At 39.9% G+C, this 19,202-nt stretch overlaps 1 protein-coding gene across 17 annotated transcripts in view; it reads right to left on the minus strand.

Annotated features, from left to right (window-relative positions):
* LOC117667974 (inactive serine/threonine-protein kinase TEX14-like) overlaps positions 1-19,202 on the minus strand; it is a 30,112-nt gene continuing 10,910 nt past the window's right edge. For 2 of the 17 annotated variants that reach the window (XM_087888066.1, XM_087888069.1), the window contains exons 5-20: positions 16,697-16,839; positions 15,964-16,024; positions 15,719-15,849; positions 14,662-14,778; positions 14,378-14,501; positions 14,128-14,300; positions 13,904-14,049; positions 12,960-13,150; positions 11,284-11,395; positions 9,413-9,507; positions 8,341-8,484; positions 6,751-6,958; positions 4,526-4,605; positions 4,367-4,440; positions 3,241-3,308; positions 1-1,197 (exon numbers count right to left, since the gene is read on the minus strand). In XM_087888066.1, coding sequence (XP_087744192.1) covers positions 1,160-1,197; positions 3,241-3,308; positions 4,367-4,440; positions 4,526-4,605; positions 6,751-6,958; positions 8,341-8,484; positions 9,413-9,507; positions 11,284-11,395; positions 12,960-13,150; positions 13,904-14,049; positions 14,128-14,300; positions 14,378-14,501; positions 14,662-14,778; positions 15,719-15,849; positions 15,964-16,024; positions 16,697-16,839 — 1,905 coding nt within the window. In that variant the 3' untranslated portion in view covers positions 1-1,159. Of the gene's footprint in view, positions 1,203-3,240; positions 3,368-4,366; positions 4,453-4,525; positions 4,606-6,750; positions 6,959-8,340; positions 8,485-9,412; positions 9,508-11,283; positions 11,396-12,959; positions 13,151-13,903; positions 14,050-14,127; positions 14,301-14,377; positions 14,502-14,661; positions 14,779-15,718; positions 15,850-15,963; positions 16,025-16,696; positions 16,840-19,202 lie in introns of all 17 variants that reach the window. The other 15 variants (XM_034421613.3, XM_087888065.1, XM_087888063.1 and 12 more) reach the window with 9 other exon arrangements.

Here is a 19,202-nt window from a genome sequence, read left to right on the forward strand (position 1 = left end):
TAATGAAAAATGAAAAATTTATTGCTGTACTTGCAATATCATCTGATAAATATGGAATATTTATAAAAAACAAGTGAACCACAAACACACTTTTCTCTTTTTTTTATAAAGAAATCAAGAGAAGTGACAAAGTCAGATTGATTCTTTTTTACAATAATACTAAAGCTTACCTATTTTGTAACACTGGTAACTGAGAGAGTAGTTTGGAGGGGTACAAGGTACTATTATTATATGTTATAAAAGGTAAAACTGCCTCAACCTCATCAGAACCTAACCTGCAAACCCCCATTTTAAGCAACTTTGAATTCATAAGAAGAGAGAGAAAGGCAGCAAAATATCTTAATATTGTTTCTTAAGATTCTCCAAATACAAAAAAAAAATTAAGTAGGCTAAATAGCAGTAGTAGACTGAGATCAAACTAAATTTGATGTTAATGGTTTGAAAGGGAAAGCTATCACAGTTCATTTTTCAACATATATATGTTTCCTTTGCTTTTTTCCCCTCCAAACAGAATTGAAATCAGAGCAAGAAGGGAAGTTTAATTATCTTGCTTAGGATGAGATCGTAGCAATTCTTTGCTGAGGCTAAAAACAACTGATTTTGTTAAGAAAAGAGAGATTTTCATCAGAAGCATGGTGGGGAGGGAAAAGATTACACCCTCTTTGCGCAATTCTCTACTTTTATAAACTGTGATAGTAGAAAATGACAAAATGAGGTATTTGTACAAGGCTGCATGACTGGACATCTTTGAATGTGAATTCAAAGCATAAAAGAACATGAGCTTAAACAAGGTCTATGTGGGGAAAAATGGCTGCAAAATGCTTTGATTAACAATTCGCTAAAAGCTTTATTTGATCTGTAGCTCCCCTAGCCTGACCCAAATGCTCTAAACGACATTAGTTCATTCTTAAAAAAAACCTAGACTTTTCTCTTGAAGAGCAATCATGTTCAGTGTGACTTAACTTTCCCAGTTATGAGGCTCTGAACTGGAGATACTGAATCAGGATGCATACTGATGGCTGTGCTATTGAAGAAGCAAACTGCTTTTATCTCAGTCCTATCTTAACAGAGAACTAGAGAGATCATCATCATGTACTGATCATCCTAACTGGTCACCATCCCTTGTCCGGTGGTGGGGATCAGATCTCCCTTCTTTAGATCAGAGGCAATCTCTTTTTCTTTTCTGCTCCGTGCTTGCTGCTCTGTGGAAATGATGAAAATACATTAGACACAATGCTGTGTTGCTATTGCACAATAGAAGAACACAGTTTGCAATTACTCTATACCCAACCAGACTGCATATCAATTTAATCTAGCATGTTAATGACTCCAGTCCTCAGGGAAGGCCTTTCTCCTTTATTTGCTACTTGTTCCTTTAGTTGGAAATACTTAATAGTTAAATCTGGGATTTCCTATATGCAAAACATTGATTCTGCCAAGAAACTATATTTATCTCCACAGATAGGGACAATTTCTCATACATTGCTGTATTAGGATTATGCATTTTCTGATTCTGCACAATGATGACAATATTGTCAGTTGCTGAAAAACTTTATTTCTTAAGAAGTACAAATGGGGTATTTGCTTAAAGTAAAATTTGTGTTCTTGTGAGTGTGTTTCTGAACCATAACAACTTGAAGATGGGTGGACTTCATTTCCCAGAATTCCCTAGCCAGCTAAGCTGATTAGGGGGATTCTGGGAATTGAAGTTCACCCGTCCTCAAGCTGCCAAGGTTGAGAAACGCGGTTTTATAGAGCAGAATAGAAACCAAGACAGCATGTCGGCAACACCAATCCAATTTCTGAAACTGGAGCAGGGATTGCCAACAGTTAAGAGGAAGATCTTTGGTGGCAGCGTTTCTGTCCTCTTTGTCAAACTAAATTTTGTCATGCAAACTATGTAAATAAATGCCAATTAGCTTAACGTTAAACTTTTTGTACAGGTTACAAGAAAGGGAAGAATATACTAGTCACTTCCCAATCCTTTCATAATGTGAAGTAATGTAAGAAGTTCCAACCTTGTTAAAAATCTCTCCCATTGATGTTTAACCTCCCAGCTGCTTTCCTCCTGTTGGAGATCCAAATCCAACATGGTCTAATGATCTAATGCCACATGACTCAGGAGGGCATAGAAAGAAACATAAACATTATATTTCTGCCTGCGCCTTGCCACACAAATTGCTAATGGAAAGTCACTTCCTTCTGCTTCCTTCCAAGACATACACTTACGGAGATGTTCTTTGATCTCCGCACAGTGAGATGTAGTGAAGTAGGGACTAGGCTTTACTTATCTCTGTAATGTATTTATAAATAGATCCCCTGTTTATTACCATTATAAAATTTGCTTCGCTAAATGTTAGTTGTATATACGGAATCATTTAATCTCCAGCAGGCAGTACTTTAAACATGCAGAAAGTGACTAAAAACAGGAGTGAAATCCAGCAGGTTCTGACAGGTTCTGGAGAACTGGTAGCGGAAATTTTGAGCAGTTCAGAGAACCGGCAAATATCACCTCTGGCTGGCTCCAGAGTTGGGTGGGAATGGAGATTTTGCAATATCCTTCCCCCAGGAGTGGAGAGGGAATGGGGATTTTGCAGTATCCTTCCCCTGGAGTGGGGTGGGAATGGAGAGTTTGCAGTATCCTCTCCCTGCCACGCCCACCAAGCCACGGTGACAGAACCGGTAGTAAAAAAATTTGGATTTCACCACTGACTAAAAATGCTCAGGAAATATTTCCTCATTCGTTTGCTCTTTCCAAGAATGAATCTAGGGAATTCAGTTTTGGAAGCAAAAGTAGCTTTGCATGAGAGTTGGTCAATCAAGCTTCTTAACTTTCCCCTTAACTTTATGTGATATAATTTATAATCCTTAACTATTTGTATTGTTAGAAAAGTAAGAAAGCCTAATGATATAAATGTAAATTGGTTCTTTAAAAATATAGGCAAATAGCTGGTAGCTAATACAATATGGGGAGGGACAGAGATGAGCAGCATATACATTTAATAAACAGACAGGCAGATAGATTACTGTCAGAATCAGTGACATTGCATCTATTTAAAAACAGCAAAGATCAAAGAAGACCGATGCAATTCATGACACAAAATGTTCTTTTCTACATATTTGTGTAAATAAACAAGACATTCTTCCATTTGTCTGCAAATAAAGACTGAATATTGATTACTATATCCATGTCTTCTTCAGTTCTATACCAGCAAAATAAGATTCCAATTTTCTACCTACCGTGGTTCACCGTGAAGGAGTCACTTGTTTCTCGCAACTCTTGGATAATTTCCTGAAGAAGATCAAATCTGAGGAAACGTGAATTAACCCATTTTTAAATGCAGTTTCATGAAGGATGATTTCGAAACTAGGGAAATGTAAGGCAGAATAAAATTTAGAGATATATTTCGTTTACAAATGTCTCCATTAGTTAGTTGCTAACTAATCAAATGAGAAGGAGGCAGGACTTCTACTTACAGTAGGTACTATTTGGAATTTTTACTAATGTTGTAGGCACAGAAAATGAGAAATTAAAAAAAATTCAGAGTTTGAGAACAGATTTCTTACTGCAGAAAAAGGGGAAGGGATACAAAAGAAAGTCAAAATAATTCTATGTTGATTTTGTTTCATAAAAGATGGAGCAGGGAGAAACTATGATAGGCTTTTAGGATTCTACTCTTCTCCCCTACAATACCATATTTCCCCGAAAATGAAATCCTGTCTTATATTTTTTTGAACCCTGAAATAAGCGCTTGGCTTTATTGCCATGAGCTCAAAAGCCCGATTGGGCTAATTATCAGGGGATGTCTTATTTTGGGGGAAACAGGGTAGTAAGGAGCATTCCGGGAACCCCTTCTGTGTTTTCTTGCCTACCTCAAAGGGCTGACATTTATTGACAATCCCTGCATGGTAAGAAGTTTCAGGGATTACCATAGTAGTCAAAGATTCAGAAAGAAGACATTGTAGTACTACCTGACATATTTACCAGGCTGAGCTTGAAAGACGATTTACAACAGCATTCCATTAAATTCCCACTTCTCACAGATTTCAAGCAGAATTCAACAAAATCAGCTCTCTGCCTTCTATTTAAATTCAGTCCCTATAGAGTCCCATTTCGTTTTAAAAACACATTTCATTTTTTTTTTTTTGTTCCTTGTCAGAATTTAGCGGCATAGTATTTCTTTGGGGATCTACTACACACAATTACTGTCAGAGGTGTCATAAGACTGAGAAACTTAACCTTCAGATTTACAGAGTTGAACACATCCCAAGCTGTCCCAAGCCCGGAATAACGTAATCTGAAAGCCAGCAGCAAATTCTTTATGCAAGGTGATTTTACAATGTGATTGGGACATCTGCTACTTACGTTTTGGTGTTATAAAAAGGCCTTTCTGTGTGACTTTCCAACCTCGGATAAATCTCTGGTAAGACAGGATTTTGCTGCAGGCAAGACTGTAGGTGGTTAGTATCACCAAACAATAGACTAAAAGAAGTTTTTGTTTTGTTTTACTTTGTTTAAAAATACCTGTTGTTCTCTTCTGGCTTGAGCTGATAAATCAATAAGGTTTTGAAGGGAGTAGTTCTGGATGTTATCTTTGTACTTCTCTGAGTGGAGACAAATGGAGGTTAACAGCAATCTAAAGAATGGTTAGTTACAGGTACTCCTCAATTTATGACTGTAATTGAGCACAGAAGTCATACCAGTTGTTAAGCAGGTCATCCTATGACCGACCAGATTTTATAACATTTTTTCCAGCAGTCATTAAGCGAATCACCATGGTTGTTAAAGATTGTCTACAACGTTTTTTTTTGGTCAGAAACTGGAAGTAAAAGCTGGTTTCCAGCAAAAAATGTCATAAATCATGGTCATTTGACCACAGGATGCCGCAAATGGCCATAATTGTGGGCCAAGCACCTGAAATTGGGGGGAGGAGGGGTGGAGTGACAGTTGGAGTTTCAAATTCTGCTCATAAAGGCCTTTTTTTGGGGGGGGGGTTCCATTGTAACTTTGAATGGTTGCTAAGCAACCAGTCATAAAGCAAGGAGTATCTACAGGTAATCTTTTCTTACTGTCCGAAAGAGAATAGTGGCAGAAGATTGCAATGCTACTAGAATGGCATAATCACAATGTGCTTTCCAGACACACTTTAGCATCCAAAATCCCTCCAAGGTACATATAGATTTGAACCTGTTCAATTTTATTCTGCCTTATAACCCATATTATCTGATTTCTGTTTTCCAGAAGGCCAAGATTTTGGATTTTGGAAATGACCTTGTTTTATTCACTATGGAGGATGGTAAATTTCATCGTTCTTCTGAACCCATCTCATGTTTGGGGTATAACGGCAATAAATGCATTTCATTAATTCTGTATTCATGAAGAAGTTCTAGTATTACTAAGAATATCCGTTTTCTAAAATTATCAGTCGGGATCAATTTTCCCACTACTGATACGTACGTAGCTGTCACCTTCTGAAATTCCATTACAAAAATTTCCACTTACACAGCAAATCTTCCATAGTTTCTGTGATTTTCTAAAAACATATCCCTTGGTGACACATCTTTTTTTAAATTAATATGCTATATTTGGAGGAATTCCTACATTACATGTACTACATTACATGTACATGTACATGTAGTACAGATCTAGTAAAAAAAATAGTTAAGAAAAAGATCACCTTCTCCAAATAGTACATAGTACATAGATCCCAACTATAATCCCCCATTTCCATAAGGTTAATAGCTGGGTTGAAACCAGGAAGACATATTTCTTTGTCATGGCTCTCATTTTAAGGATTAGTCTCTGTGATTAAAGTTGAAACTCGCCCTGACCTCAATTGCCTTCCAGAAGCCGATTAAAAAGGAACTCTTCCAAGCTGTTTTTTAAAATATGTTCTTTGTTTTTATTTCTCATTTAATATTTATTTCTAATAATTTTACAATGAGCATGTTATGCTTTTTAATTGTATTGTGTACCACCAAGAGTCATTGGTCTGTATTCTTAGGAAAAAAATATATATAAAAAACAATAAAGCACATATGGATTTGGAATGAGATAAAATGCTGCAAAAATTTCTGGATTTTTGTCCCTAGATAATCTTCTTTTCACCATGCAGCCAACTGCAATTGTGTTTGTATTAGCACTGGTCAAATATAGCAATTTTCTCCTTCTGGAATATAAGATTGGAATAGGTTTTACTTCTCAGGATCTGAAAACATAAAGATACATGCAAGACTACTACAGGAAATTAGTCCTGCAGAAATTGAAAATTGGTAAAAAAAAAAATCTAAAAAGTTTGGAAAAGCTTAAACCAGCGGTCCTCAACCTTTTGGGCGCCAGGGACCGGTTCTGTGGAAAACAATTTTTCCATGGACTGGGGGAGTGGGGTGGGGAGGGGGAAGGCGGAGGAGAGGAATGATTTTGTGTGCTACTTAAAACATGTGCATACCCAGATGAAGCTTTGCTCACTTGTGTGGCCCAGTTTCTAATGGACGGTGGACTGGTATCAGTCCGCAGCCCGAGGGTTGGGGACCCCTGGCTTATATGACCATGAAAGATTCGTACATCAGTTTCAATAATTCAGTGCTGAACAATACGCAGAGCGGTTGTGTAATGCCGGCACACAGATTACAAGTAATAAAATATCTACAATAACTGGAAAGGGTCAAAGCTCTTACTTTTAATGTGCACAAGAAGGAACATCCTCAGTCATTGTTAAATACATCATAGTTTCCAGTATTAGGACTTACCCACCACCACCCGCTTAGATACGGATCCCTCACTATGACCCGTTCGACCTGGTGCCTCTTGATGGGTGACAAAGGACTCTAACATATGGATGCCAGATGTAAAACGTTTCTCAAGATTTTCTAAGGAGGCTTGGGCCTTTGCCAATAGACAGGCTGAATCCTGTAGGCTGTTCACAAAATTTTCCTCCTGGCTGGCAACAGTGTTTCCCTGAAGAAGAAGAAAAAAAATTGTGAGGAGAGTTCAGATGGGGTAACATAGAAGAGACCAGGGTTAAGAGTACAGGTAGCCCTCAATTTACAACCATTAGTTTAGAAACCATGTGAAGTTATAGAAGCACTGAAAAAAGTGACTCATGACTGGTCCTCACACTGATGACCCTCACAGCAAGCCGAGTCATGTGATAAAAATCCAGGAACTTGGCAACCGGCAAGTTCTTAGAATCATGATTGCCATTTGTAACCTTCCCAGCCAGCTTCTGACAAGTCAAGTTAAAGGGGGAAGCCAAATTTTGATGAATATGTGATTCCCTTAATAACCATGGTGAAAAAGGTCATAAAACTGAGCACAACTCACTTAACAACTCCCTAGTTTAGCAATGGAAATTTTGCTCCCAACCTGTAAATTGAAGACCAGCTCTAGAATATTTGATTTCTGGAAAATCATCCAAAAATGCAGATTAGTATTGAAAAAAATCTTGTGTGTGTTTGTGTATGTGCGTGCGCGCGCACGCATTACGGGCAACATAATCCAGAACTAGGAAAGAAGACCAATAAATTTACACTATGCATATTGAAGATTCTGCTTACAAAGGCTTACAGAGTGGCAAAGTTCAGATTAAAAGAATGGTTTACTTGAGAAGTGGTGAAACGTTTCTTAAAACTCTTGGAGATTTTGATGTAGAATAGTATGTAAATCCTAGTAGTATGTAAATCCTAGAGCTGCAATTTTTAATCATTACGTTTATTGATGGGTATGCTTTACAGTCAAGTAAAAAGAAATCCACAATCAATGCATTGCATATATGACACTGTGTGTTAAAATGTGAATGTGCTTGTTCACGGCACACAGTTCAGGCTTCATAGTGAAAATGTTGCTTATCTTGTACTTTCTGGTACCCACCTCCCCATTTTGGACTATAGTTCCTACTCTGTTTCCCGGAAAATAAGACCCTACTGGAAAATAAGCCCTAGCATGATTTTTCAGAATGCTTGTAAAATAAGCCCTACCCCCAAAATAAGCCCCAGTTAAGATTGTCAGCAGACAGAGGCGTTTAGTACTGTATTTTCCCTAAAATAAGACCTAACTGGAAAATAAGCCATGTGTCTTTTGGAACAAAAATTAATATAAGACTCGGTCTTATTTTGGGGGAAACACAGTACAATTATGCTAACAGGGAGAGTTGGGCATTATTACTGGAAACAGCCAAAGATCCTTGGACTTAATCAAAGAACTCATTTGATTCATTAAATAAGTTCTCATTAATCGATTGAAAACTCTAAATCATTTCCTCCAGCAATCTGTACTGGGGGAGGGGGAAAAATATTTGCAGATCAAGACTTAAAAAGGCTTCAAGCCTGACCAAGTCATACCAGGTCTGATGACATGACAGTATTATCAGATTCAACCTTCTCCTCATCACTCTTCCCATGTTCCCATGTGCTGTCACAGTTTGACTTCAGATTTTGCTGTTCCACAGATTTGCTAGAAACACCAGCCTGCTGATCGCTATATTTCTATGAAAAAAAATGCAGAACACTGTGAAAATGGGTGCTCTTCAGTGGATGAAATGTAATTTAATCTAAATTGTCCCTTCAACCTCTTTCCTAAAGAGGGGCATCCTTGACCAGTCTCTTTCTACAGAAGAAATTTTGTACTTGTACTTGTACAATATGTGAGGCTCTATGCCTCTCAGTTGTCAGTGGCTAGAAACATGAGAAGAACATTATTCTCCTCCTTCTTCTTTCTTGTATCTTGCTGCAGTCATTTAATTGACAATAGAACTTAGGCTTTTGACTTGTTCCACTTCATCTTTCTTTAGATTCTTAATATTAATTAAGAATATTGCAACATTAATTAAGAATATTGGAATTTAAAAAAATGTAAGAATGAAATATGATTCACACAATGAACCTGTTGAGTATTAGCCACTTCCCTTGGGATAAACATATGGAGAGCCAGGACTTTTTCTGAAGATTCAGTCAGTCAGTCAGTCACTCTGCTGATCCAAAATTTCCCGATATCAAGAACAGACACTATGTAAGAGTGCTTTGCCTGTTTTAGCTAATATGTGTGAGTGTATGTGCATATGTGTTCGTATAATTTCTCCATTTAAAAACTGATATGGACTGTATTTGACTGCATTAAACACTTCAAGAGTTTAGTCCTGTGTTTCCAAATCATGGCAAACCTTAAGATGTTTAGACTTCGATACACACTGTAGTCAAAGACTTAACATTCACACATATTAAAATTGCCAAGGTTGGAAAACATTAGTCTAGTTACTATTGCAGCATAATTCAAATTACTGTAATTGAAGGCTTTCTCCACAAACAGCCAACATGCTCTTACATGTAATAGGAATTATGTTGTGTCAGGATACATTCCTCCCCAGAAGGAAAAAGGAGAAAGTTTGTTTAAAGCCACTGGAATCCAACCTCCTACCTGTGCCAGTTTCATTGTCTGGCTCCCAGGATGAGCACTAAATGTGCTTTGTCCTGCACTCCTGCTGCTGGACTCCACCTCAAAATATGGTGCTTCTGGAGAGAGTAACAGAGATAAAACTAACTATAGAAAATCTATGAGTTCTGTTAGATCCTTATATTAATTTATTTTGCTACTCCACATTATTATACATTAGCTCCAATTTTGCTTGTTAGTTGCCCTCTGTTTCCCCATTCTTATTCTTGTGTACAATTTTCCACTTTCAATTTATTTTATTTATTTTGTCAAACACGTATAAGATAACAGATATAAGTATAAACATGACTAGCTAAATACCCATGCTCCGCTACGAAACTATGTGATTGGGCTTGATAAATCGACACTTAGAGTTTGAAAATTAATGAGTAGTTACGATGGGCCTCTCCTCTTTCCTTCTCTCCCACAGGATAGCCCCACAGAAGCCTCTCCTCTCTATCCTCTTCTCTCCCTCAGGCTTGCCCCACAGAAGCCTCTCTTATCCTACCCCCTTCTCTTCCTCAGGCTGGCCCCATAGACCCCCTCCTCTCCCTCAGGCTGGCCCTATAGAAATGTCTCCTATCCTATCTCCTCTCCTTCAGGCTTTCTAGCACCTTCTCTCCATGAAGCTTGCCCCACAGAAGCCTGTCCTATGTTATCCCATTCTCTCCAGAGTTATTTTCAAGTTGGAAGGGGGAGTAGAACATCTAACTAATTAGCATCAGAATGTGTTATAATAATATAGGAAATATTAATGCTCTGATGGTCACTTCGAAAAATCCTTTCTTAGTGAGCACCTAGAAGCCAAGAGGAACATACATGGCAAATTTCAAGTTTGTAGGTTTTACAGTTTTGGAGATTTCGTGATTAATGCGTGAGTGGTTTTCACTTTTATATATATGGATTATGAATATAGGATAAGGATATGAATAAATGGGGACAGTAGGACAGGAACGGTAGGCACGTTGGTGCATATTATTGTTCCAATTAAAATTATTGCATTATTACTCAAATAGTTCTTAGCATAAAATATTTTACCTTATCTGACATTATATGAGATGATTTTTTGTAACCTACATAGCTATTCATTTAGAGTTTACATTTACCAAAAGCTGTTTTATAAACCCCAATTCTGAAAAGTATAGTTTGTTGATGAATTGAGTCCAGTTAACCTCAGGATTGTTTGCCTTCTAAATTATTCTGTAGTTATTTTCTTAGTCTATCCATATTTCTACATGAATGCAAAACTAGAGCAGCAAAAGCAAGTGAGAACAAACAAAGAATAGACCAAACCATGGGTGTCCATGGGATCCAGTTGCTTTCATCAGAAAAACAAAAACAGCCACATCATCCTCTCTTTCTTATGTGCATGCAAAGAAGCAATGACTGCTTTGCTCATCTACAATAAAGATTCTGGCCTGTTTCATAAGTGATTCAACAATTGTGGCTAAAATAGGCTATAAGTTAATTGTTACGTATTATATATATAGTTGTCAGTTGAAGTTCTCAGTCTGGTCTTCTGTTGGAGCAGGAAAATACTCTCTCCTGATTGGTTGTGGGCTGATCAGCTTCCCTATAAAAGGAGCTGTGTCAGTCAGAGAGCAACAGGCAGTATTGAATAAGGAGCTGTTAGAAATCACTCTGGCTTCATCTCCATTCTTCACCCAGAATGTAACATTAATATTATAGATGAATTCATTTAGTGACTCAACTTAAAATTCACATCCGAGTATAGATTATAACACACATTCTCAAACCCAACATTTACTTAGGTTTGGCCTCTGGATCTACATTGGAATCCATGAAGCTAACACCTTTTTGCATGCTGTAGTTCTACTCCTGGCCATGAAACTGACCTTCAGGAATGATGGGGACAGAGTCTTGAGTGGACGTTTGCCCTGCCCACATGCAAAGCTTCTTTGGACCAGATGCTGTTGATGAAAGCAAAGGAAAATTTCCCACGGCACCCTGTAAAAGTAATACTGCTTATGATTTTTATTCCTGATCAATAAAAGTTAAAAAAAGAGACCCAATAGTGTCTTGTTCTTTCTTAAAAAGAAACTTAAATACTGTATATGATGAAAGGAGCCTTGGCTGTACCAGTATTTGTGTTTTTCCCCTTAAACTGAAAGCTTTACCTTCATTTGTAGAAATGTAGTAAAATTTGCTACATTTCTCCACCAGAACAGAACAGAATAACAGACTTGGAAGGGATCTTGGAGGTCTTCTACTCCAACCCCCCTACTCAAGCAGGAGACCCTATACCAATTAGAATAGAATAGAATAACTGAGCTGGAAGGGACTTTGGAGGTCTTCTAGTCCAACCCCCTGCTTAGGCAGGAAACCCTACACCACTTCAGACAAATGGTTATCCAACTTCTTAAAAATTTCCAGTGTTGGAGCATTCACAACTTCTGGAGGGAAGTTGTTCCACTGATTAATTGTTCGCACTGTTAGGAAATTTCTCCTTAGTTCTAGGTTGCTTCTCTCCTTGATTAGTTTCCACCCATTGTTCTTGTCCTACCTTCAGGTGCTTTGGAGAATAGTTTGACTCCCTCTTCTTTGTGGCAGCCCCTGAGATATTGGAAGACTGCTATCATGTCTCCCCTAGTCCTTCTTTTCATTAAACTAGACATACCCAATCCTGCAACCGTTCTTCATATGTTTTAGCCTCCAGTCCCCTAATCATCTGTTTCTCTTCTCTGCACTCTTTCTGGAGTCTCCACATCTTTTTTCCATTGTGGCAACCAAAACTGAATGCAGTATGCCAAGTGTGGCTTTACCATCTGACATTATCAGAGATGGTTAGGTCACCAGTAGCAGATAGACCTCTTCACAAGGGCTTAAATGTTGTGGAAGAGGGCAAAGCGAGTGTAGAAACAATGCAATGATCAGACCTGAGAATGGGGCTTGGATGTCTGGGCAAGATATGAAGCAGCCTAATGGTGAATACATTAATTCAAGAAGGAATCAAATAAATTATGTGACTCAAAGATTCCAGTCTCTGTTTGCAAATGCAGAAAGTATAGGAAGAACTAGAACTAGAATTCAGGAAGGCAAATACGGTTTAGTACAGCCATGATGGCAAAGTGGTTAGAATGCAGTACTGCAAGCTACTTCTGCTGATTGCCGATTGTCAGCAGTTCGATTCTCACCGACTCAAGGTTGACTCAGCCTTCCATCCTCCTGAGGTTGGTAAAATGAAGACCCAGATTGTTGGGGGCAATATGCTGACACTGTAAACTGCTTAGAGAGGGCTGTAAAGCACTTTGGAGCGATATATATGTTTAAGTGTTATTGCTATTAGTAGGCATTGCTGAAGCCTTTAAGGATGAAACTAGTGAGTGATCATCTGAACTGGACCTTCAGACCTTCTCAATACGTAGGCTCAATGTCTTTTACATTACTACTCTTCTTTCCTTTTTTCTGGTTTAGTAATTTTCTATGTAGTGAGGAAAAGCCCATACTTTCATCAGTGCTGCAGATAGTAGGATTAGGAATAACTCAAAATGTAAGGAGTTGAGCACCTTACCTGTTGGGCTGCCCGCAGTAAGTAGCGTAAGTCAGGGAAAGTGCCTCTCCGGTCACGTTCTTTCAAAGCTATACCACTTTTTACCACCTCATAAAATGGCTCAGGCACACGGGCATCAGTTAAGAGAGATTGCCCTCCCTCCATTTTTTCTTTCACGTCGAGGCCATCCAATCCATCCCATGGCATTTCCCCTGAAAATATGCATTGCTTTATATATAAGATCATAAATCATAGCTTAGGAAGACCACAGAATCTAGCCTGATAATTTTAGTCACCACAGCATTCTACTAGCTGTGATTACTAAGCTTGTGGCCAAAAACAATTTGAAACACCTTTAATGAATTATCAAAGCAGCATAATTTCACTGGAATTCTTACAGCAGCATCTTTTTTCAAACACATGTGGATTTATTTTTATGAAGTCGAAAATGCATTTTTTTCTGAATAATTTTGAAAGCATGCCAATTCTAATTATTATAAAGATCTTGTTGTTTGAATCATTAATAATCCAATAGTCAAAACCACATCTAAGAAATAGACTGAAGTGTGCTAACCTCAAGAAATTGAATCGGATAAAGATTTCTCCACAGGAAGGCAGTGATAAACAAAAAAGATCAAAGGAGCATCTAAATTCTAGTCCTTAGGCCTATTTCTAATTGATCATTTTAGAGTTTGTTTCTACAATTTTAAACTGGATCTAAATCTCCAAATGTGGCTATACAAAATATGGCATGCCTAATTTAAATCTGACTCCAACAGCCCTATTTTAAATACAATTAAGGCTAAAACCAACGTGATCTTTCCAGAAAAGAAAGCATTTTTAACAGATTGCATTTTTGGCAACATGTTCACCTAATTTATTTGCAGTGAAGTTACTTTGCACAACTCACGGGTCGCTGATTAGTTCATTCTACCTGTGATTTTCTACTTGTGTCACAAACTGACCTGTGAAGATTTCCTGAATTACTGTGCAGAAACTGTAGTAGTCAGACTTCACAGAGGCTGATCGGTCTCTGATGACTTCCAAGGGTAACCAGTTGTAGAGAGGCGGAGGTGGTGGGATAGGCCAAGTTAAACAAAGTTTCTCTCTCCTGAAACAGAATCCATTCCGTCAAGATTCCTGCAAAACCCTATCCGAATTGCTACAATTTGCATTTGCTTCAACTAACCTCTGTTGCATGTACTCAAGGTTACTGAGCTTGGCAAGGCCAGGTCTCACCAGCTGTATGGCGTGGGAGGTCACAGCCCGATGGATATAGCCTCGAGAATGCAGAAACAAAAGCGCTTCAGAGACTTGGAGGAGCAGATGCACTGTAGCGGAGGATGCCGGGGAGCTAGGATTCTGCAGTGAAGGTAAGAAGGGAGGTATGTAGTTCTGGGTGGTGAGAAGAGCCGCCTACCTTCCTGACTTCCACGTACCTCACAGTGTAAGGCATAGTAGAGGGAGCACATTTCTACTCTTTCAAAGACAAGCTGGATAGTTTGGAGATCCACGGATGGACTCACAGCTAAGAGGAGCAGTAGATAGGGATGGCGAAGTTGGCTACAGGAAACATAAGACTCATGTTAAATACCATATCTACTCTGAATAACCACACAGATCACATCTCTTGATTGTAACCAGGAAAGCCTGAATAAATAAATCACATCACTATATCCTTCTTTGAGCCATCATATTCCGGATGTGCGCAAACTGCAATTACCTGCAGTGTTCTTGTTCAGCTAGGAGCAAGTCCATGGTGCGACGTGCTTTACTGCAGTTGGGATGTGCCTCTGGCTTGATGCTTCTCACAGTAACCAACTGTCCATTCCATAACAAGCTAGAAATAGAGGTCAAAATGGAAGAATTGGAGTTAGACTCTAATCCTTTTCTCCACAAAATTGTGAAATGAAGAGTTACAATCATAACTCCTCAGTTGACTTTATTTGCAAGCCATCCCTTTTACCAGACTACCAAGCTACGCATCTCTATTTATGTAAAGTTGCCCGCATATTGGTTCTGTTTTCCTTTGTTTTTAGATGCATATGTATTTCTACTCTCCTCTTGGAAGGTCAATGTAATGTCAAAGCTTGCCAACAATATTCTGAACTTGAATGAGATGGGAAATATTAAAGATGAACCATGGAAACATATGATGACATAATAATAATAATAATAATAATAATAATAATAATAATAATAATAATAATAATAATAATAATTTTATTTCTATACCGCCCTTCTCCCGAAGGACTCAGGGCAGTGTACAGCCTATTAAAAACACAAAACCACATCAGTTAAAATAGTTTAAAATTATTAAATAAATTCGGCTGAATTTTAAAACCCCAGAATTTTAAAACCCAATTTAAAATTGTTATGTTGATAGCCCGGCCTGGCGGAACAACAGGGTCTTGAGTGCGCAACGAAATACCCGGAGGTCGGACATCTTAGGTATTTCCGGGGGCAGTTCATTCCACAGGGCTGGGGCACCCACAGAGAAGGCCCTCCCCCTGGGTGTCGCCAGCCGACATAACTTGGCCGATGGCACCCTGAGGAGGCCCTCTCTGTGGGAGCAAACTGGCCGGTGGGAGGCTATTGGAGGCAGAAGACGGTCTCCATGAATTCATTATTAATTCAGGAGAAGGCTTCCACTATGTGTAACTACCACTCTTTGAACTGGATCTTCCAAGTTATTCTAAGGTTACATTTCATTATTCTAAAAGTGTAGGAAGGAACAAACTACAAAGGACTATACATAGCAACTCAAAATACAGCTTTACTTCCTCATGAGTGTAAATGGTCCATTCTGATAACTCCAATCTGCCTCTCTTTGTCCTCTGATCAGTTCATCATTATCAGCAATGGATAGGAAGGCAGCCATCCGTGGCTGCTCGTATCTACTTGGATAGAGCTGGGGGGCGGGAGAAATGGACAAGTTAAGTATGCAGTTTAGCATTGCACTTCATAGATTAATACCTGCCCTTCCCACTGCACTGAACTACACGATTCAAAGAAATTTCCTTACATGTCCATATCCAACAAATGGCTTCTTCCCATTTGCAAACATTTGGGGACAGTCCAGATACCTACAACAAGAAGGGTGGGAGGATTCTTTTAAAACACATTCTTTTGAGTTTTCAATATAAGAAAAGGAAATGGACAATTTCTCTTGCTGACAAGAAAAAAAAATCTATAAGTTGCAATCTATTTTTTGGGGGGGTTTGAAAATAAGTATGGCTGCTTTCATGAACAGTTGAAAAGTGCTTTGCTCGCGTGAGGTCTGAAATATTTCTTCAGGTCAGTTTTTAGGTCTACACTGCCCTAAGCCCTTTGTTCAAATTGTTTGCACCTGAAAGAAATTATATCTTTACAAGTGCTAACATTAAGTAATAACTAAATAAATGTCATCCGGAGATAACCCTTTATTGTGACTTCAAGGAATGAAAAGAATTGACATTGAATAATGTTTTGGGCATATTTGGGGGGGGGAGGGGCTTTGTTTTGCAACAACATGAATTTTTGGGAACTTGAGTTTTTAAAGAAATGATCACAGCTTATTTATGGGATGGTAATTTCCGACATGTGCTATCCTGACATGCTGGTTCTTGTTTCCTTCATAAGCGTAGATAAAAATATACACTCACTGGGACATATTACATGAGAGAACTATGCCTTTGGTCAGTTCAAACCATGATTTTTGTTATATAATCTTCTACTTTAACAGGTTTGGGGTTAAAATTAGCCAAGAATAAAGTTACCCGAAGGAGGTAGATAAAAGTGAGGTGAAAGAGGAACGCAAACTTCGTGAAGATGTTCCTAGACTTTTTGAGTACAGTGACTGATCACCGTGCTGCACCTGTGCTGCCATCTGAGCGTAGTACTGCTGTATGATGTCCATGACCTAGAAGAATAAAAAGACAGTGGATCTCATTCGGCAAGATCCTTGCACAGAATCTAATAGCCGGGTATCATAAACTAGATGCATGCTTGCTAAGTAAGCGGATTGTTAGGGGAAGAGCATTGCTCATGTCTCTGCATCCAGCATAGAAGCAAAAATGGCCACCGGTATATTAACAGGTAATTCTCAACTTATACCCATTCATTTAGTGACCGTTCGAAGTTACAATGCACTAAAAGAAGTGAGTTATAACCGGTCCTCATTTATAACTGTCAGAGAATCCCCAGGGTCATGTACAGGTAGTCCTCGATTTACGACCACAGTCGAGCCCAAAATTTCTGTTGCTCAGCGAAGCAGTTGTGAAGTGAATTTTGCTCCAATTTACGACCTCTCTTGCCATAGTTGTTAAGTGAATCACTGCAGTGCTTAAGCTAGTAACGTGGTTGTTAAGTGAATCTGGCTTCCCCATTGACTTTGCTGGTCAGAAGGTCACAAAGGGGAATTGCATGACCTGGGGACACTGCGGCCGTCATAAATATGAACCAGTTGCCAAGCATCCAAATTTTGATCACGTGACCGTGGGGATGCTGCAATGGTCATAACTGTGAAATACGGTCATAAGTCACTTTTTTCAGTTATGTAGTAACTTCAAATGTTCACTGAATGAACTGTTGTAAGTCGAGGACTATCAGAGAACAAGGTGGCTGGATTGAGTCACTGAAGCAGTAGGCGTGAGCTTAAATGGACTCCAGAGGATGATAGAGGACAAGAAGGCCTGGAGGAATGTTGTCCATGGGGTCGCGATGGGTCGGATAAGTTATAGTTAGTTATAGTTTATAGTTTATTTGATTTGTATACCGCCCTACTCCCGAAGGACTCAGGGCGGTGAACAGCCAACAATAAAATACATAAATACACAAAATTTAAAAACCCGATCAAATCAAATTAAATTATTTGGCCCAGACAAATTAAAATACCTCAATAATTTAAAAACAGATTAAAATTTACGTATTTAAAAAGGGAAGAGATCAGGCCAAGCCCGCTTGATGGAATAAAAAGGTCTTCACAGCACGGTGGAAGGAGCGCAGATCCGGGATCCTCCGTATCTCCGGGGGAAGCTCATTCCAGATGGTAGGTGCCCCCACAGAGAAGGCTCTCCCCCTAGGGGCCGCCAGTCGACACTGTTTGGCTGACGGCACCCGGAGGAGTCCCTCTGTATGAGAGCGTACTGGCCGGTGGGAGGCTATTGGTGGTAGTAGGCGGTCCCGTAAATAACCAGGCCCTAAGCCATGAAGCGCTTTAAAGGTGGTAACCAAAACCTTGAAGCGCACCCGGAAGACCACCGGGAGCCAGTGCAGCTCGCGCAGGAGAGGTGTTACATGGGAGCGCCATGTCGCTCCCATTACCACCCGCGCGGCCGCACTCTGCGCCAGTTGGAGCCTCCGGGTGCTCAAGGGGAGCCCCATGTAGAGAGCATTACAATAGTCCAGGCGGGAGGTGACGAGGGCATGAGTGACCGTGCGTAACGAGTCCCGATCCAGAAAGGGACACAACTGGCGAATCAGGCGGACCTGATAAAAAATCCTCCCGGTCACGGCCGTCAAGTGCTCTTCTAAAGACAGCCGTGAATCCAGGAGGACGCCCAAGTTGCGAGCCCTCTCCGTGGGGGCCAATGATTCGCCCCCAATAGTCAGTGATGGCGTCAACTGGCTATATCGGGACGTCGGAAACCACAGCCACTCGGTCTTGGATGGGTTGAGCCTGAGCCTGTTCCTCCCCATCCAGATCCGTACGGCCTCCAGGCACCGGGACATCACTTCAAGGGCATCGTTGGGGTGATCCGGGGTGGAGATGTACAGCTGGGTGTCATCAGCGTACTGATGGTACTCCACCCCGAAACCACGGATGATCTCGCCCAGCGGCTTCACATAAATGTTGAACATTATGTAATGCCAGGTCCGTAGTAAATAAAGCCCCCCTCATTTGTGATCTTATTCAAGAGGGGGGAGCGGACCTGGCAGGTATCACGGAGACCTGGTTGGGCCATGAGGGGGGAGTTCCCCTCGTGGAGATGTGCCCATCAGGCTTCTGTGCATTTCATCAGCCGAGAGCTCAGGGCAGGGGTGGGGGGGTGGCGGTCATTTTAAAAGAAGGTCTTGATCCGAGGGAGACCACTGTACCTCAGATAGCCGGATGTGAGTCCCTTTTTGTGAAGTGGGGTCGTGGGGTGCAGATGGGTCTGTTGATCACGTACCTGGCTCCCTGCCACGTGGCAACGACCCTGCCCGAACTCCTCAATGTTATAGCCGAGGTGGCGGCTGATACCCCCAGACTTGTGGTCATGGGAGATTTCAACCTGCCATCCA

This window comes from Pantherophis guttatus, chromosome 2, assembly GCF_059756535.1.
Source record: "Pantherophis guttatus breed Tessera chromosome 2, ASM5975653v1, whole genome shotgun sequence".
Classification (NCBI taxonomy): domain Eukaryota; kingdom Metazoa; phylum Chordata; class Lepidosauria; order Squamata; family Colubridae; genus Pantherophis; species Pantherophis guttatus.